This window comes from Anser brachyrhynchus, assembly GCF_964034855.1.
Source record: "Anser brachyrhynchus genome assembly, chromosome: 1".
NCBI lineage: Eukaryota > Metazoa > Chordata > Aves > Anseriformes > Anatidae > Anser > Anser brachyrhynchus.
The window spans coordinates 72,773,511-72,794,281 of NC_137694.1; the positions used below are offsets into that span (position 1 = coordinate 72,773,511).

General features: G+C 49.5%; 1 protein-coding gene across 2 annotated transcripts in view; it reads left to right on the top strand.

Moving 5' to 3' along the window:
• WNT7B (Wnt family member 7B) overlaps positions 1–20,771 on the top strand; it is a 118,856-nt gene that overhangs the window by 26,185 nt on the left and 71,900 nt on the right. Inside the window, exon 1 of one of the 2 annotated variants that reach the window (XM_080576619.1) lies at positions 4,042–5,723. The exons of the other annotated variant lie outside the window; for it this stretch is intronic. Within the exon in view, the coding sequence (XP_080432745.1) occupies positions 5,641–5,723 (83 nt within the window). The 5' untranslated portion in view covers positions 4,042–5,640. Of the gene's footprint in view, positions 1–4,041; positions 5,724–20,771 lie in introns of those variants that run through there. 2 annotated transcript variants of the gene reach the window in all.

A 20,771-nucleotide genomic window follows, 5' to 3' on the forward strand; every position in this document is an offset into this window, starting at 1 on the left:
GGGGGGGGGGGGGGGGGGCGCTGGCAGGGGCGTCTCGGGGGAACGGGGGGGGACCGGGGGGGCCCGGCCAGCGCTGCCGGAGATCTCGGTGGTGTCTCCGCGTTGCTGGATGGCAGCGGCCGAGACCGCGCTGTGATTTCAGTCGCCAAGTTTCTCCCTCTGCCTCTCCCCCCCCTTACCTGGGTGCCCTTATTAATATTGCTCGTCGCAGTAGGCTGACTTGAGTTGAATTTCCACATTCCTGAGCCCCAGCCGAGTCCTTACCTGTCGAGCTACAACCTCTTTAAAGATCCTGTCTTTGCATAGCTGTGGGATTTTTTTTTTAAATGATCAAGAATGCATAAGGTGAGTTGCAATCCGAAAACGTTTGCTTCCCGCCTTGAAACCAACACGGGAAAGAAGGGGGCGAAGGGGCAGGTCGCGCGTGTGTGTGTGTGAAGGGGGAGCACGTCCCCGGGGAGCCAGGCCAGCAGCACGGAAAGGGCCGGCAGGGACAAGCGCGGAGCCCGCCGCCGGGACCCTCTAGGGACGCGCAAAGCTGTCGCCCGCCGCCACCCCCCGTCCCCTCCTCGGCCACCCCCCAGAGCAAAACGGGCGGCGACGGGGAGGAGGGGGCCGGCGGGGCAACATAGGGGCGGTCTGCAGCGGGGGGGGAGCGCAGGAGCCGGTTGCACGATTTGGGGTGGTGGTGGGGGTGGGGGGGCTGCTGAACCGGGCTGCAACGGGAGCAAAAGGGAAGCGGTGCCCACGCCGGTCGGTGCTCCTGCCCGCTCCCTCCCGGCCCGGCCCTGCCCGGAGGGTCCCCAGCAGGTTGCATTCACCTTCGCTCGCCCATCTGGCTAGCCACCTAATTCGTGGCCCGGGCACTGCGGCAGGGCTCCCAGCCCGCCCCCACGGCCGCAGGTGCCGCGGAAGGGTCCCCCGCGGAGCCTCGGGGGTGCGGGCCGGGCCGGGTACCTGCACCGCCGTCCTCCTGATCCCTAAATCCACCCAGACGGGGCGCCCCGTCTGCCTCGGTAGCTGACCGGTAGACTCTGTGCAAAGGCGTCCCTCGCGGAGGGCCAGACGAGCTCAAAGAAAAGGGTTTGCAGAAGAAGGGTTAGTGCTAGTGCTGTTCGCTTTCACTGCGGTTTTAGTTGTAAAGGGAACAGAAGATTGGGCACGTGTTACAGTCTGGAAGGCAGATTTCTTTTCGAAATTGATTGTGGCTGTTTTAGAAGGGGATTCGGGTGGAAAAAAAAATCGCAAGAATGCTGTCGAACTGAGCCTGGAAATAAAATTGAGTGGAGGGCAGGAACAGTAAAAGCCCTTACAGAAACCCCATCAGATCCATCACCATGCCTGTAAGGCAATGAGGATGCTTCACTTTCCCTGAACAATAGGAGAGAAATTTGCTCTGAGATCCAGGGCTACTTCTAGGCTAGGCATGTGGGATGCAATTATTTCCTCTTTCATCAGCCACTGGAACTACCATTTTGTTGAAACCATATCCTCTAAGCGTAATGATACCTTTCCTAGTGAGCTCTGTGCGTAGCAAAGGCATGGGGGGGGGGGGGGGGGGGGCGATGAAGTGAGATAAAACACGGTTTGCCTCCCTGCGCCTTAGGTTTAGTTTGCAGGGTGAAGAAGAGATGGAGATAGCAAAGAACTTGGCTTATGCAGTTACGTTATTTGCCGCCGAGCACATGTTCTTGTCTTAATAAAACGTGATCAGAGCTGGGCTTTCTGGCTGGACAGTGGCGAAGGGGAGCCCGAGGGGAGGGAAAACAAAACGATGCCCAGCTGCTGACTGGCGGGGCTGCTGCTGCGGCACGGCAGGGTCCCAGCGGCGGCTTGGAGTGGAGAAGCCGCTGTCCCCAGTACAGAGGAGGGAACGAGACCCCACTCAGGTGGTCCTCCCTTTCTCCATCCCCCCCTCCACCCCTCCATCCCTGCTCCATCACTCCCTCCCACGGAATTCCCGTTCTTCCCAGTTCCATTTTGCATTCCTCAGTATGTTTCTGGCCGTGTCGAGCCTTGCTCCCTCACCGGCTGGCACAGGTGAGGGGGGTGAAGCCGCGGTGACCAGCAACCCCCACTCCGGCGCGGAGTGGTCCGACTCTCGCCGTTGCGCCTTGCAGCCCCCCTGGCTCCCAGCATCTAGCGGCGAAAACAGAGGTAATCAAACGGCGACCTCGGCTGGCAGCTGGATTGAAACAGACACGTTTCCTGCGAAGATCACAGAGCAGCCAGCTCCAGTTTAATTAATAAACGCGTCGGAAGTCCAAAATCGCAGCTGTGCCGCAGATGCAAATCGCAGCGGATGCTCTGGGGATGAGTGCTGGAACCCTCTGGAAAGACGGAGCGGTCTGGCCGTGCCCAGATCGGGGCTCGGGGGGCAAGCCCCCCGTGTTCCCCGTCCTCTTTCCTGGACGGATAGAAGGAGGGCAGCCAGGGGGAGCGGAGAGGAGGCCCGCGGGGAGGAGGCCGAGGTGCGGCTCAAGGGGTGCAGGAGGAGGGGGGGCAGGAGCTGGCCCTGCCCCGGGGAGCCATGGAAGGCTTGTGCCGGCGGCTCCTGCCCCAAACGCCAAAGAAATCCCGCTCCCCTCTGAGCCTCCCCGTACCTGGGCGCAGCCGCGACGGCGGCCACCATGAGGGAGGCAGCGCCGGGAGCCCCGGAGAGGCCCGGGAGGAGACGAGAGGGCTTCGACCGTGACCCCCCCGGCCCCTTGCCGCGATGCCCTTGGCTATGCTGCCGCAGCCAGCCCGCCCGCTCCCCGCCAGCCCGACGTCGGGTCGCGTCAAGGGACTCATCTTTGACCCCCTTCTTTTCCCCTGCACTAGACTTGCAGCTCTGCGAGGTACAAGAAATACCTGGTTCCGACCTGAAAGGAGTCCAGTGCGTTGCCTGCTGGACGTGCGGTCAAAGCTCTTTCTGTCTTCCGACGTGATCTCCTGCCGGACACTGCAGGTTTTGGTGTAAGAAAGAAACCGCAGCTGGAATAGATGAAAGAAAATAAAAGGAAATTCTTAATTCATGCCTGCTCTGCTTCATCTGCCTTCTATCGCACGGTGCCGGCAACCATTTCGGTGCCGCCCTGCCCGTATTTTGTCCAGAAAACACAGGTTTGTGGGAGAAGAAATGACAGATGCTGAAATGTCCATATTAGGTGCTACCGCCAGTACCGGCTCCTAGAGTGCCACACCATTTTATGGGGGTTATATTCGGCTTAACAGGTCGGTTTATTCGACAAAACAAGTGCACTTCTCGCTATTCCAGACTGCCATACATATAGATACAATTTGCAGAGAATTTAAAGCGTTATTGTTATCACCGGCATCATTGCTACTGATTTTCCGACGTAATAATCGGCCCGCGTTTTTAGCGAAAAAAATTATCTTCCCAAAATGAATCGGCACGATTTGGTTGATTTTATAAGACTTTCCTCCCACTACACGACAAAGCTAGCTTCCTCCCGAAGCTGTGCGGAAGGGCAAAGCGTCTTCGTTTCAGCCGGGCTGGCTCAGCCCCTACCAGCCTTACTTCGAAGTTTTCCAGCGTTTACTTTTCATTTTTAGAATTCACTTTCTTCCCTTCCTTTCCCCGCCATGCACATCTTTAAAAGAACATTTTAAAATATATCTGAAGCCGAAAAAATGGTAGAAATAACCCATCAAAAATCGCTACTCGTTCTCCCAGTTCGCTTTCAGCTCTGCTGCCCCAGCCACTTTTTACATGTCTGAGAAGGGCAACGGGCATCACGGGAGATACACAGCTATATGTCTCTCTCTATATATATGTGTAGACAGATGCACACACACAGTTAAAGAAGTATAAATACGACAATTTCAGAATCTTAAAGAATTACAAATAAATAAGACGATTCTAGGATGTAAGTAATCGTTGAGAGGCTTAAACTTCTGTCCCTCATTAATCGAGAATAGCGTTCTCCAAATGACGCTCACTGTACCAGCGCATGCATTATTCATCTTGTAGATGAAAGTCGTTAAATGAAACAAACCCCCGAGAAGACTCTTATCGGATATTCGGCGGAACACACCGTTTTTACACCAATTCTGCACTCGCGATTCCATCCGAAGGATTATTTCGTTGTGCCGCAGGGACAGCTGCACCCATGTGCCGGGACTGGTTAACTCGAGGAGGTGTATCCGGGGTGTCCGGAGGAGCTCTCGGCCAAGAAAGCTCCTTCGGTCATTAGGCGATTAACCCGAGACGAACATTACAAATCCTACGGACCAAGGAGCCTTCGGAACCCAGTTCTTTTTCGCTCCGGCTGCACTTCAGCTAAACTCGCCGCGGAGCACATTTCTCTTTGGGGCTTCGTTTGGAGACCCGAAGCCCACGTCCCTCCAGCAGGTTCCCACCAGCGGGACTTCGTTTCCTTACCCGAAAACCAGACGAATCCAGTGCTCCGCGGGGCGAGGGGCTCCCGCTGGCCGCAGCAGGGTCGGGGCGAGCTCCCCCCGGCCCGGGGCCCGAGGGGCACGCAGGGGAGAGGGGGCTGATCCGCCGGCAAAGCGCCTAGCCCGCCCTGTATCCTCTGGGAAAGAAGGAGGGAAAGGGAGAGGCGGCAGCTCTGCCCCCGGGGGCTGCGGGAGAGGCTCCCGCCCGGCCCGGCGCTGCGGCCCCCGCTCGCCCCCGTCACCCGGCTGCTGCCCACCCGTCCTTTCCCCCCTTCTCTCACGCCAAAGCCAGCCCCACCAGGAAGCTACGAGTGTGCACGTCTTTATTTCTCTCTTAGGCGGGCTAAGACAACGTGCACATCTTTTTTTTTTTTTTTTTTTTTTTTTTTTTTTTTGTACAGAGGTCCCCCCGAAACCAGAGCTTGATTTGCAACAGCAGGGGCAGCAAGAGCCAAGAGCCCTCCGGGGCTGGAGGGGACGGCGGAGCCCTTTGGGGGAGCTGGGGCAGCCACCCATCATAAAGCAATTAACCAGGAGCTGCCGGCTCCTCCAGGACGTCTCCGAACCAGAGCCCAAGAGCTGCCTTCGCCGAGGCACGGAGCGAGCCGCCCCAAAATGCAGCGCTGAGCGGGTGGGGACCGCTCCGAGAGCTGGGCGTACGGACAGGGCTGGCCCGGGGAGAGAGGGTGCATTGCAGCCCGGGCGAGATCAGTGTCTCTCCATTGTCATCCTCCCCTTAAAAAAAAAAAAAAAAAAAAAAAGGAGGGAGAGAGAGGGAGAGAAAAAAAGTAGGCGGATTGCAGTGACTGACTGCCCAATGGCAGCCCCGAGTCTCAGGAGAGTTGCAGAAACAGGGAGAGAGAGAGAGAGAGAGAGAGGCACTTTCTGCCATCCAAATCCCTTAAACCATCCTCATTCCAACACGAGAACCCACTGTAACAACTTCCAACCACTGAGACATGACAGGCAGGAGCCCAGAGGCAGCAGCAGCAGCGAGAGCAGCAGCAGCAGCACATACTCTGCACAGGGAGCAGCATTAGCACCAGGGGAATACTAGACACAACAATACAAACAAACAAAAAAAAACCAGACAAAGCCCCCCAAGCCCAAGGGACTGGATTCCAACTCAGATTCAAGCCACAGCTGACACCAAAAAGGGTGGGGAGTTACGACCAGGGGGGGCCAGAAAGGAATAACCAAGGAAGCGAACTCCAAGAGTGTAAACGGGATTCAGCCATGATACTTTTTTCATCTCGCAGTGTGTTACTCTCAGTGTATTACCCTCAGATTTTCCTCATCCTTACCAGTGGGAGTTACCTGTAAGTGATCCAGATTTTTTTTAATTGTTATTTTTTCCAAATACCGTTTGAAATGCCCCCGCTAGCTGCCTAGGGGCAATGCAAGCAGAGGGAGCCGGGACAAGCCAGCCAGCCCGGGCGGCGGCAGCTCCGCGCAGAGCGTGGTGGTGAGGATGATGATGGTGATGATGATTGATGATGATGACGGTGGTGGTGGTGGTGGCGGCGGAGCTGCTGGCGGTCGGGCCCCGACCGGGGAAGGTGCACCGCCAGGTAACTCCCGGGGCTGCCCCGCCGGGGCCGGGACCTTGCGCGCCCCTCCGCGGGGCGGTGGCACCGGGAGGGCGGCGGGCACGGGGAGCGGAGCGGAGCGGAGCCGAGCGGCGTCTCCCCGGGGCCTTCGAGCCCGACTCCTCCTCCTGCCGGAGAGGAGACGGCCACGGCTCCGTGCTCGCCAGGGGAGACCCAGCCCGCAGCCAGGGGGGAGCCGCGGCCGCGTTGCGCGGAGGCGCACGCTAGGCGGGTGCTTTTGCTCAGGAGGGATCTGCAGTCCCGCAGTTAGAGCTGGCTCCAGGACCTTTTCCTTGTGAGGAAGGGGGTGGAGGTAGGGGTGGGGGAAATGAGAGTCGGTGGGTGGGACTGCAAGGAGTTTCGGGCTCGGTTTTTTAATATCTGTATCTGCATTTAATGTTGCGGGGGAGAGGTAGCGGCCAGGCTGCTCCGTGCGGGCTGCGGGGAGCGGCGGCCGCCGCGCTGCTGCGGGTCCCGGGCAGGTCCGGGGCGCCGGCCGGGGGTGCCGGGGCAGCGGGCCAGGGGTCCCCGCACCGACCCGCCGCCGTGCCCTGGAGCCCGGTCGGGGCTGCGCTCCAGAGCCCCGAGGGGCTGCTGGAGGGGCTGCCGAGAGCCCCTGCCCTCAGGCGAGGCGCGCCCAAGTTTTGGGGCAGCAGCGGGGACAGGAGGGCACCGGGGGCTGGAGGAGCTGGAGTAGCGCCCGGACTCGCTCCCTCCCTTGAGCATCCCCTAGGGACCCGGCGCGCCCCTCCGTGCGGGGCGCCGGGCTCGGGGGGGCCCGGGGCTAGCTCTGAGGCGGGCAGGTCGCCGGCTGTGTCCGGGGAGTCGCCTTGGCTCCCGCCTGCGCTGGGAAGAGGCTGCTTCGGTGTCACCTCCTCACATTCCCCTCGGCTGCAGGTGCCGGGCGGATTTCTCTTCTATTCCACCCCCGCGGCGAGCACAGACCTCTATTCCACGGCGGGTGCAAAATTGGAGCTCCTACCCCTGAGGTGCATGTGGTTTTCTCTTTCTTTCTTTCTTTCTTTCTTTCTTTCTTTCTTTCTTTCTTTCTTTCTTTCTTTCTTTCTTTCTTTCTTTCTTTCTTTCTTTCTTTCTTTCTTTCTTTCTTTCTTTCTTTCTTTCTTTCTTTCTTTCTTTCTTTCTTTCTTTCTCTTTCTTTCTTTCTTTCTTTCTTTCTTTCTTTCTTTCTTTCTTTCTTTCTTTCTTTCTTTCTTTCTTTCTTTCTTTCTTTCTTTCTTTCTTTCTTTCTTTCTTTCTTTCTTTCTTTCTTTCTTTCTTTCTTTCTTTCTCTCTCTCTCTCTCTTTCTCTCTTTCTCTTTCTCTTTCTTTCTACCTACCTACCTACCTACCTACCCACCCACCTACCCACCCACCCACCCATCCATCCATCCATCCATCCATCCATCCACCTATCTATCCTATTCATCCATCCATCCATTCATCCATCCGACTATTTTTCTTTCTGTGCACGCAAGTGAGCAATACACATGCACATAAACAAGCACGTGTGCGTGTTTTTTTGTGGGCTATGGAAAAATATAGCCCACTGGTAGGCAAGAAAAGTAGGAATAAACACAGACATAAAAAGAAACTAAACGCCTATTCCTGCATTCTTAATTCTTAATGAAATGCACATGCCTTGGCTACCGATTTTTAAAGGCGCTTGATTTATGGAGCCACGTTAGGTTTAATTCGGTGGGATGCTATTGATTAGACCAAACAGCCTGGTCTGCCCGCTTCTCTTCCCAGGAGGGATGCGTCTGCTGGTAGGTGACCCAACAGCCCGTGAAAAAATTGCAATGCCATCTTCTTTTTCAAACAGGAGGAAGGAGTCGTGATAAATAAATAAATATACCCATTTAATATAAACGTAGCCATATTCTTCTCAAAACCGTAGGAAATTACTATCCTACAAAGTTTGCCTTCTATAAATAGCTCAAATCTTGAAACAAAAGTTTTAAACCGCACACCAGATGCTGGGATGCTAGTGGTTTCCCTTGCTGTGTGATATAATTATAAGGTCCGAAAGCAAAAGCTATAGAAGTATAATAATAATACTAAGGCGACTGCTGAGGGGAAATACAAGGGGAGCAAAGCCTGCTTTATTTAGAGCGAACCGCTCGGGGATCTTTTGAGCACTGCCCTGAGACAATGCGAACTTGTTGCGGGGAAATAATGCTGCCTCGGTTCATCCCGCCGGCGGCAGGTCACCGGGAGCTGGACCCGCGGAGCCGGAGCCGCGGGGGCTATTGCAGTCCAGCAGAGCAGAAGGGAAAGGGATCAGGAGGTGAAAGCCAACAAAGCGCAGCCCGAAACCAGCGCGCACGTCCCTCCGGCCATCCATCACCCCGCGGGGACGCAGCCGGCCGCCTCCCCGGGGCCCCGTTGCCCCGGCCCCGCTTCCACCGGGTCGCCCCATCCCCATCCCCTCTCCCTCCATCCCCTCTCCCCTCGACCTTCCTCCCCTAGACCCCTCTTCGCTCGGCCCCGCTGCTGCCATCCCAGCAGCCCGGAGCGAGCTGGGCGCGCTGCGATGCTTCGCCTCGCTCCCGCTTGGAAGTGAAAAGAAAGAGGAGTTATTTCAGTGCTTAATGGACAGTAGCCTAGAGAACTTGTGGTGTTTATTTTGTGGGTAAATATACTCCTCAGGCTTACTAATGGTAGCTTTTGAAGATTAAAGCATAGTAGAGCCTGTTCGAGCATTATCTTCTGTTGTCTGGTTCTGCTACCCTCGCTCTCTAGAGGGGAGGATGCTTCCCAAGCTGCTGTTTACTAAACTTCCATGGACTGTCAATGATTATGTTAATTGTGCCCGAGATCTCTATCATCTCTTGGCCGTGCGAACAACAAATCGTCTTCCGAGCTGTTGGTACTCAGGGGATAAAGGCGAAGCTCACGAGGGCAGTTTGCAGCGGACGAGCAGAGGGAGAGCGGCGCGTCTGTGCCGCGTCTGTCCCGCTGCCTGCGAGCCGGGCATGGCATGGCACGGCACGGCACGGCACGGCACGGCACGGGTCGGCACGGCTCGCGTGTTCTGCCAGCACGGCTGTAACACACAGCCCATCCTGGTCAAGTGCAATTCTGAAAAGTGCGCAAGCAAAAAGGCACCCGAGGCCTCGGTGCTAAGCGCGCAATAGCCTGGAGAAGACACCCAGATTTAAAGAACAAACTCCTTTATAAAGTCGATTTCTGTACTGTGAGCATGCTATCTGCTAAAGCAATCTTTTCCGGCCCGCTCACCTACTAACCTCTGGCCCTCTGAGACACTGTAAACATTTTTACAACCAGAAGCAATTAGTGTCTGACTTTTCGAAAAAGAAAACCGACTTCAGGTAGAATGGCTGGTAGTAGGATGACTGATATATGTTAATGCAGTGGACGTATGTTGGTAATCTAATTACATATTTAAAGTATACAACTGACATTTAATAATATCGATGTAATTAGTATAAATGTCTAAAACCAGGATTAGATATAACACTGTTTGGCACCGTTTCTCGCAGCGCGTGTTTAAGTGCACATGTGTCTGTACGCATACACATAATTAGCTTCTGAAAAAGACGGGGCTGTTCTGGCTTTCCATTTGTGTACCGCCTTCACTGTTCATCTTCTTCAGGGTTGGGTGCATTCACTAGCAACATGAGAGTGTTCTTAAGAAGCTTATTTTGGGGATTATCTGCTGGTACATAGAGTTAATTCAGTTATTTGCTAAAAAGTGATTGGGAATAACTTGTAAGAGAATGTGTGTGTACAAGGTAATAGCAGCATAAACCTTCAGAACAGCTAAGCATTCTGACACCACAGTATAGCAAATAATTTTTATTAGCCAGTAGGTATTACTGGCAGATTATGAAATGTAGGAGAAAAATGCCTCTGCACATTTTGCGTCTGTTCTGCTGATTCTGTCAAGTCCTTATAATTCCACTTCCTTTACAACAGGGCTTCTCCATGTTTGTGGGAAGTGGGTTAGAAGGAGCATGTATTTTTCATATGCTTACAGGAAAGTACTCATGCCTAATCCCTAAAGATTAGGATTGCTGGAGATGGTCCCTGATGCTTTTCTCTTAATCTGGGAAGTGTAGGAGGGAGCTACACAAACAGAAGAGCAAGCCCGCTCTGTGTTGCAGCCTCTTCAAGAGGAGCCCATTCTTCCTATCCCAGTTAGATCAGAGCTATGTCGACCTCTGTGATAAAACTTGTTATTGGAATAGGATTGTCTCTGGCTCAGTCACTGGACTGTGGTGTAAATCTGCTGTTTCCCTGCTCTCGTGTCTTGTTCGTCTTTTTGCTGAGTCTGTGTATGCTTTGGGGGCAAACTTGCTCTCTCAGCCTCTATTTGTGCAGCATCCAGTGTGCAAAGAGAGCTCTTTTGGGATCTTTAGATACTTCTGTTCCATAGAACTTCATAATACTCATTTATAAGACTTTATTTTGCCTCCACAGATGTGTTGGCTTAGATACAGAACAGGTGAACCCCCAAATTATATTGACTATTTTTTAGGATCACCTAAACCACCTTTTCTTTTGCTTAGGAGAAACAAGAAAAATAAAGAAGATTTGCATGCTGTGCTGCCATAATCACTGTAAGCTTGTCTTACCTGTCTGATAGAGGCTATTTCCATCTGTTGAAGCTGCCACACAAAGGCAGGAAAGTGACTGTGATATGACTTCCTAGTAGCTTTAGAAGATCAAGTCTACCATTTCTCCAAGACACCCAAACTAAAATTCCCTGTCTAAAACTATAGGGCTCTGGTAAACATGCCACCCTTCTCCCTGTTTGGTCTAGGCCAAACACTGGATATCCCTGAATTTAAATGCAGATGGATGTAGCACCCATTCTCAATAGTTTGTGGCAAGCAGGTTCTGGGGATTAGATTTCTAGCACACTTTAAATTTTAAAAACTCATGACAAGTAATTATAAGGAAAGGTGGTAGCATCTAGAATTTGTAGGATGACAGCCTGCAATTATTACATGTGTTGCATTACTAACACAATACTACCATTGGATATAAAGCATCTTTAAATGTGCAGATGAGCAGGTCAGGTTTAAAGAAGATATGCTAGCATATTAAAGAACAAAGCTAATCCCTCAGAAGACAATCTTTCAAAGGAGGTGTTAAAGAGCTAGACAAAGAAAGCTGCAATTATACTGCTAGACTGACAAATACATTTTATGCAATGGAAAAAATACACCATGTGGACCTGGCAATATGGCACGGTAAAGGTGGAATGGTGCCAGGTGTTTTCTTAGTGCATGCAGCTGTGTAATTTGGGCTGAAATACTGTCAGAGGGATTCCTCAAAACACACCTTAATGCTGTTGTCCTCCCAGGTCACTACAAACAGCAGGAAGCTGGGACCAGCTCTAGATCAAAGGTGTTCTGCAGGCGTGCTGACACCAGACATTACAGAACTGCTTAATGTTGCAAGGGCGATTCCTTCAGCCCATAACCTTTGCACGTTGTTTAACCCACAGTGGATTCTCACCAGTGTTTTTCACACACATTGGCAAAACACCTCTACCTGCTTGCTACCTGACAGCTGGCTGTTTGCAGCTCTAGGTCATATGCTTGACTCTTCTCATTATCTTTGTTCCTTCCTCCTTGATGCTTCATTGCCCTCCTGGATGGCATTGCCCCAGCCTGTCCCAGTTGAGGCATATAACTTTTATCGTATGGCAGTAGCACCCTACATGGAAGAGTTGTGTGGGAACCAGCCAGGCCTCTGGCCATGAGAGCCATAACCAAAATATCAATGCATGAAAGCAAAATATCCATGACTTGCGGAATTTTTCTGTGTACGCAGGCAAAGAGCCGAACAAGTTTGTCACTGAAAGCTGTGGATTTACAAGCCCAGAATTACTTGGGAAGCTAAGAAAGATCAGGAGCTCAGGCATGCTCTGGAAGAAAAGCCAGGGAAAGAAGGTTCCTTAAGGATATCTTTCAGTCCTTTAAGGATTATTAGCACCTTCTCCATCTCTTTTACTTTCCCTTCAGTCCTGCCCCAAAGGTAAAAGGACACATTTTCCCTCCTTTGTGAAAAAATGCATAGGACTTGGTAGCTGCTTCAAGACAGCTCCTATATATTTGTTCTTGCTAAAATACATGCATAAGGAGCTTTGCAAATACTTCAGCTGGTACAAATGTGACAAAATTTTAGCTAAAGAGACACAAAGGATTTTCTTAGTAGAGTTCTCTATCTACATGCAATGTATTTCTGTGACTTCTCTCTTCTGTTACTGCCTGAATGCTGTTAGGACAAACCTTTATTCAAAGCACTGATTTTTTTTTTCCACATTTCTCTTAGGCTTTGTTTCTCCTCTAAAGGCAGTTTTCTTGAAAGTCTGAGGAAGCTGCCAGCTAGCTATCTTGTTCAGTATTAGCAGAGTATAGACAGTTTCTGCAAAGTTAAGATAGCTATGGCCAAAGCCATCACTTTCATTAAAAAAAAAAAAATCCTTCTTCTACTAGGATTTGACAGCAAGATAATTATCACCTGATAAATATTTTATGACCAATCACACCTTCTTTAGAAAATCTGATGGCAGGCTAAATTAGAGAGCTATTGTATCTTTTTCTAGAAATAATTTTAAAAGTGGATATAATTTGTACCCATGTTGTAGCTACAGTTTTGTACTTATGTTTTCTTCTCATCCTAGGCCTGTGGATCAGATTTCCCTTGTGGCAGAAACCCACTAATGATAAAATTCACTTTAATGCAAAAATCCCACGTAATCATCATGGTGACATAGTCTGTGTTCCAGCTCTTTGTCCAAGGTCAGATTTCATCCTGAGTTCCTAACTAATTAGGGAAAAGGACATCCAGTGGTATAGCAAGTGTGCAACTGTGGGCAAAAGCTAGCCTCAGACGTTTAACATGTGGCAGAAGAATTTTCCCCTGTGAAGTGACAGCAAGTCCACTGGTCACTGTACTGTGTCCCAGATTGCTTATCTGAGGTAGAGCCACCCTGATGCTAGGTGGACTTTACTGGCAGATTTGTGGTTTCGGTACAAAGCGCAAATATAACGCTGATGATTTGCCTCGTCCTCCAGAACATACCTGGGATGCACAACAAAAGTGTTTTCTTCTGGATGGCCACCACCAGAGGTTTGTGCAGCATTTTGGGAAGTTCCTATAATATCTTGTCTTTTCAGCATGAAGGCCTACAGCTTCCCTCCCCTGGGGTTGCATCTGCAATCCAGTAGCTTAACAAAGCAGGAGCAGCTGTGCTGAAGCTGACAGAGCGGCGCAAGTGAGAGGAGAACCAAGCCCAAAGTCAGCACAAGTCTTGTTCTTCCAGCATCCCTTCTCCTGCAGCCTTGGCACAGGCATGCGGTGTTTTGAAATTTGAAGGGAATGTGGCCATACTTCCCAAGAACATACAGCAAAAGCAATATTAATAGGGGGCTATTCCTCCATGTCAGACAAAACCCAAAATCAGTTCTATGGACTATTGAAAGAATCATTATGGCCTCTGGTGACAGTAAGAGCTGACATAAAAACAAAACGTTATTTATTTTTTGAGGGGAGAAGCACTTCAAAAACACTGCAGCATTTGCTTGTTGTGTGCAAGGCACTGTGGGGAAGCCCAGCTTTCAAATCTAGAAGTAAGAATAACTCATAAAGATATAAACCACTGTCTGCCTGCAAGTAGGGTCTGGAAAACAATTTGAGGTGTATTTAATTTAAAACTGTTTAAGCATGGCAGTTCTGGGTCTGGATATCATATCCACCCTCCTAATCTGGCTGAAGTGAAACATAATTATAAAACATGACTACTATTTAATAATAGTTGCTTTCATACAAGGGTTGTAAGTGAATTAATCCTCCCAGTACTCAAGTGAACTGGGCAAGGATCATTTCACTCATGGCTGGGGCAGAACGCTGCAGCTGCCAGGCAGCATATGGCAGAGCTGTGAGCACATGTGGGGCCAGCACTGGTCCTAACATCCCCCACAGTAATGCAGGAAAGCATCTGCAAAAGCCCAAGTGCATCTCTAATTGACCTGGACCATGGCCAGGGCAGCAGGGTAGCCCCTCTAAAGATGAAGCTTTTCTGCGGTGGGTTTTGCTCTGTGGTGATGACAGAGGAGGTCTGAGACTGGAGGAAAACCTCAGATGCTGAATGGCCTGACTTCTGTCTGCCTCAGTTTTTCACAGCTTTAACAGGGCAATGGCAGTGCTGGCATGGCTTAGAGGGAGGGGAGGAAACCAAAAGCTGCCACAGCACTTTGGAAATGGAAAATGCAGTGTAAGTGCCATGTCATTACTTTCAGTGACTCTTCTCTGACAGCAAAGAGGAGAGTCAGCGTGACTGTGTCTCATCAGAAAGATGGCATCGCACTCACCTGCTTCACCACCATGTCCAGTGTGGCCACTTCCCTGGGTCATGAGCATCACTTCTGACTGTCTCTCCTCATCCTGGGAGGCTGGCCAGACACCCACGGGTGCAGCCAAGCAAGGCTCGGCCAGGGAGAGCTGCTGGGCATGAGGCGGTGGCTGGTGGCAGCCTGGGCAGCAGGCAGGACATGGTTAAGGGAGCTCTTGGGGAATGGCAGCATCTCTCATGACTCCTTTGGCTGCTGGCCTGGGAGCCATGTGACTCCTTGGTTAAAAGAGTCCTCTCAACCATGAGACACTTTTTTTTCCCCCTCTGGTTGTACCTTTTCTTTTCTGAAGTTAAAAAAAAACGTACCCACAAAACTTTCCACATTAAAGTTGTACTGTAGTCTGATGACTCAGGGTGAGAAATTCAAGGGGAATGAAGAGTAAGTAACATTTCTGAATCAGACCTGTTGTGCTGAGCCTTAAAGGAGGATTTTTCTGGATGGAGAACAGCATGTCTGTAAAGTCCAGTGAGCAAGGAGCAGAAAAGGGGACTTACATTGATTCCCTACTGCTGTGGGCTACAGCTAAATCAGTTGGGGTAACTTCATATACAGTGGACTTTGATGTTATCAAAAGGGCCAAGGGTGAGGGTGCAAATACATATGGCTTCATCTGATTCACAGTAAATTCCTTTTTCTTCACTCCCATGGCCTTAAGGGGTACATAATTTAGCTTTACAGTTTTTCTTTGTTTTCCTTTATTGGCAACTCTCCTCACAGTATCTGAGCACTGCCCACAACAATTAGATTGGCACATCCCTTGTAGACTTCCTGGAGTCTTTTGTCCCTTTTCTGTCCCTGGGGAGCTCTGCCCAGGGTAGGTGCTTCTGAGGGCTGGGATGGGGTCAGGTTATTGTTGTTAATGTCACTCTGGTTATGTTGTAAAAGATATATCAAAGAGGAAGCTCTTGCACTATGACCCAAAGGTCATCACACTCTGGATTAGTCTAATCTCTGAAGGTTTGTTCCCCAGACAGATCCTTTCGACCGAGAGTAACTTACCTCTGGGCTCAGAGCTTTGTCTTGAGTTTTATGATCTTCGTTGTTCCAGAGGAGCTCAATAGGCCTGGCAGAGACAGAGGTTTGGTCTGTCTTCTGTTGCTAGGCCATGATCCACTAATTGCTATAGGGGTTACGCTTTACACCTTGAACTGGGGATGAAAGAGAACAGGAGGGATGAGAAAGACATGCATGCAGAGACAATATGCAGAGCACAACCTCACCTGGTCATCCTTTGAAGTCGACACGCTGTTTTCATGGTCAGAACATGTTGGAAGTCATAAAGCCTGTGTCTCTCTTTGGCTTTGTCCTCTTCTAGGAGAAAAAGGCAAACCATTTTGAAACCCCCTAGCAGGGAGCTTACCCATCTCTTTTGGTCTCATGTAGGCCACACTGTGGCTGGAGAGCAGCAAGTTCAGGGCTGTCCATTAACCAGTAATGCAATACAACCCATGCTAAGGATGTGAGGGGTGCAGGGCAGACTTTAGAAACAACACCTTGCTCCTTTGTAAACCCAAAACACAGCTGTGCTTCTGAGCAGAACCAACGCATCATCTCAGTGTAAATACTTGATTTTAAGGAATGTGCTGGGACGAGCACTTGCGCCTGCTGCCCCTGTGTGCTCTTCTTTTCTCTTCTCCCTAGCCCAGCTCCATAGTGTGCTAATGCCTGCTGCTCAGCAACAAGACTTGGCAGGTGGCACCTGATGAGATAATCGTGCCCCAGGGGCAGAAGGAGGCATAAGGTGCAGCCAGGTGCTCCTAATCTGTCCATGGGTGTGATTTTCTGTGGTAACCACACCCTCAAGTGTTGTCTTACTGCAATTAGGAAATTTGTTCAGTTTAGGTCAAGTACTTATATCAGGGTGCTCTTCACATCTAGCATGTGTTGGCATGGCAGGAGTGTGTAGACATCCAGGGTCAGGTGCTGTACTGAGTGGTATCCCTGCTACTATGAGCTCCTACTTCTCATCACTTTGTGCTATTTCCAAGCCTTGACCTTCCCTTTCTGTTTCAGGTGCTGTGGTGGTTTTACTTGGGTGGGTGGCCGAGCTCCACCACAACCGCTCTCTCACTCCCCCTCCTCAAAGAGGAACAGGGAGAAAATACGATGAAAAGGGCTCAAGGATTGAGATAAGGACAGGGAGATCGCACAGTAATTATTGTGACGGGCAAAACAGACTCAGCATAGGGAGACAGTAAGATTTATTGCTTATTACTATCAAGCTAGAGAAGTGAGAAACAAAGGAAAGAAACCAAAAGCACCTTCCCCCCCATCCACCCTCTTCCACCTCCTCCCCCCGAGCGGCGCAGGGGAATGGGGGAATGGGGGTTATGGTCAGTCTATAGCACTTCTTCTCCACTGCTCCTTCTCGGTCATTCTTGTCCCCTGTGCTGTGGGGTCCCCCCCATGGGACGCAGTCCTTCCTGGACTGATCCGGCATGGGCTGCCCACAGGCAGCAGCTCTTCAAGAACTGCTCCAGATGTGGGTCCGTACCACGGGGTCCATCCCTCAGGAGCAAACTGCTCCAACCTGGATCCCTCATGGGCAGCAGCTCCTGCCAGGTCACCTGCTCCTGCGTGGGCTCCTCTCCACGGGCTACAGGTCGGGCCCGGAATCTGCTCCGGCAGGGGTCTTCCACAGGCCGCAGCCTCTGTCGGTGCAGGTCCACCTGCTCCACCGTGGTCTCCTCCATGGGCTGCAGCATGGAACCCTGCTCCACTGTGGTACTCCATGAGCTGCAGGGGGACAGCCTGCTTCACCAAGGTCCTCACCACAGGCCGCAGGGAACTTCTGCTCCAGCGCCTGGAGCACCTCTCCCCCTCCTTCTTCACTGACCTTGGTGCCTGCAAGGCTGTTCCTCACTCCTCTCACTCTCCCAGCTGCTGTGTGGCGCAGCTTTTTTTTTTCCCCTCTCTTAAATATTCTCTCACAAAGGCGCAAAACAACATCACTTATTGGCTCAGCTCTGGCCAGCAGTGGGGCCCTTACCAAACATGGGGCAGCTTCTAGATCCTTCTCACAGAAGCCACCCCTATGGCCCCCTGCTACCAAAACCTTGCCACTACAGGTGCAAATAAAAACAAATGGAAATACTGCCCCCCCCCCCCCCCCCGACTAGGCACAAGTTATATCACAGGCAAGGACCCTTTTAAGAATTCACCACTTTTCCGTTCTGGAGTTTCCATTTTACAGAAACGGCTTTGAAAACCAAAATATATGAGGGCTGTACTGTAACAAAGACCAAATGGCAGCTCCTTCCTGAAGGTAGCAAATGCTTCGCTTTTGCAGGCTGACTTGCATTTCAGTCATGCTGCAGGCAGGTATGGCAGCTAGGTATTAAATCAGTCAGGTAATGAAGAATACCTGACAGGTACACATCTTTCTACTGTTTTATTAAAGACTTGGTGTAATAACATCTGACAGGCAATAAGGTTCTCTGGCTGCCACTGAGGTGAACAGGAAAGGGGGGCCTCATGCTGCTCGCAGCATTTGTTCCCTGTGTCTTTACTTGGCAGAACTGTCATTGCTTGCCACAAGCCACACACTGTGGTTCCTGTTCCAGCCTTGCCTGCTTAGGCTGCAGGAAGGGGAGATGTCTCCATGCCTTCACACAGGGAAGCACGTGCAACGTTTTTCCTGTTTGCCCTTCATGTAAGCTTAAATTTTGGTTCCATCTAAACTTTGCCTGAGTTACTACAGGATTTATCTCACAGTATTTTGTTAGGACATTGCTGTTTATTGTAAAGACGTGGCAAAATACATCAACTCAGAAGAATATCTCATATGCTGGGTAAGGGTAAATCAGGGGCCTGGTATATTTTACCTCTCTGAAAGTGGAAAACACTTTCAGTGCTAACAAAAGTCTCGTTTGCTTTTCTTCATATTGCACAGATTTTCTAATTTTTTATTTTTTGAGGTTTGTCAGATCTTTGCTTACATGATAGTTGCTATTGTATACCTAATTAGAAATCAGCGTTAGCTTGCTGACAGTAGCTGGCATAGTTTGTGTTCCCCCTAAGACATCTTGTGAGATAATTAAAACAATGACTGACAACATAGCATAGCGAAAGTAATGTTTCTCAAAGTGTTTCTCACTTCTACAGGTTGCTTGTACACATTCTGTTAAATGCAACCCCGTTATAACTACGCTGGTTGATGAATTCCCTGGAAATTAGACTGACCCTCCTTTTTTTTTTTTTGAGAGAGCACTAAACCTGCAAGTCTCTCCATTTCTGACTCCTTTCATGTTTAAACGTATGCGCAGGAATATAGTGTTTATGAAGGGTGCCTGAATCAGAGCCCTGGAAAATGAATTCCTCTCCTTACCCACAAAACCAGTACAGCACAAGCAGAGGGTGTGTGAGCTTCCCCACTCCACCCCATCCTTGTGTCTCATCCATGACCTAGAGGGGCAACCTCTAGATAGGCATAAGTGGGTGGCTCAGTCTCTGTACTTATTTAATCCTTGGCCAACCTGCTAAGGCTGCCAATAAGGGTGCCAATTGTGCTGGTGGTTTCTGTGATGTGGATAGTTGTCCACTGGGAACTGGATTAAGACCATCAACTCATTTCAAATACTCTAGGCCACAAAGCATCTGCCAAACGGTAACCATTTTTTTGGTCACTACTGACTTGGGTCATGTTTGGATCAGTGATGAAAGGCTCCATATCCCAGTACCAATCCCCTGAGCAATACAGTTTCCCGGAATAATTTTTTTAAAGAAGGAAAACATTATTTATTGTCCTAAATTCTCCTTTGATCTGCTGTTTTTTAGTGTGCATAATGGCTCTTTAAGGTGCATAATTTTCATTGCCTCACTGTAGAGGATTCAGAGACTGGGAGAGATTTTGGAAGATTGCAGGTGGCAGATCCATGGGGTGTGATCCAAAGTGAGCTCTCAGGGAGAATGGATACACACCCTGGCACCTCAGCTGGCATTGCATTTGGACCTAAAACTTTTATCTTCTTAAAGCTTATCTTATACATACTTCTTACAGTCTCTCAATAGGGAAACTACCATTAAATTGAAGATCACATTGCTTTCTTGTTTGCTCTTGTTCTTTCTAATATATCTAGATATCCATATCAGATAAATGCAGTCAACCAGCTTTTCTGGTAGCTCTTCTAGAAGCTGACTATATTGTCAGATATCTTTGTTACCACAGTCTGTGAACCCACCACAACCTTGTGTATATGCCCGTTAACATGTCATTTTTTTGGGGAAAATGCCCTATTTCACATGTATTGAACTGCAGGATGCAGGGACTAAATAATTTCACTCAAATCACACAGTCCAGCAGGGTGAAGAAATGAAAGGGAACTTTCCTGATCTCAGTGTAGACCCCAAACCATTAACAGTTCTTCTCTTCAGCATACCTGAAAGCGGAGTTAGGGTCAGCTGAAATTTGTAGTGTAGTTGGCAATGAATAATATTGCCTTCCATAGCTGTGTGTGTTGCGCAGAAGAGACCCCATCTCAGAAAATACCTGGGCAGGAAACATGTTGTCAGCATGCTGAAGGAATGTCATTGTGGCTTTTCTTGGACAGTACAAAGCTGTGCAATATTCCCTATTCCCACCAGTTCTCCCTTGAACTGAGCAAAATACTAAGAGGTGACTTTTAGTTTTCCTTCCTTCCTTCCTTCCTTCCTTCCTTCCTGCCTGCCTGCCTGCCTGCCTTCCTGCCTTCCTGCCTCCCTCCCTCCCTCCCTCCCTCCCTTCCTTTTTCTTTCTTTGGGGTAATTTACATTTGTGCTAATATGAGGGCACTATGCTTGCATTAGCTCCTTAGAACAATGACAAATCTACCTTATTCTTCTCTATTACACCTGGAAAAGATGCATGTTATGATTTCAAGAGAGTAGCTGTTGAGATAGAAAATTCTCGGCAGATCCATTACAGTAATGGATGGTCAGATACAACAGGGGTAAACAACAATGATATTGAATTAATTGTGAGGCTGTGATAGTATCTGCTTTCTATCACACAAGTGTCAGGATCACCATATCAGTAGATATCTCATGGAGGTTTATTGATATTAGACTGCAAAGCAGATATTTTGGATTTCCTTATATTTTGTTTAAAATAATAAACAAAAAATTATGTTATTCCATGTATCCTTTCAGTGTGAAAAGTTGTTTCTATTAAGAGAAATAGAAAAAGGAAAAAGTAGGGAAATGATTGTGTTTGTAAGACTGTATGCAGAGGTATAGATATATATAGAATTAATAATTCTTTAGTTCTTAAAAAATAAATGTATCGCTATAAAGCTTTCTTTTTTTTCTTTCTCTTTGCTTTTTTTTTTTTAAATTTAAAGTTTTTCAGCTTATTTGAAGTCCTTTTATCTTGAGTTTCTATTTCCAGAGTAGAAGTTTCCCTTTTAATAGC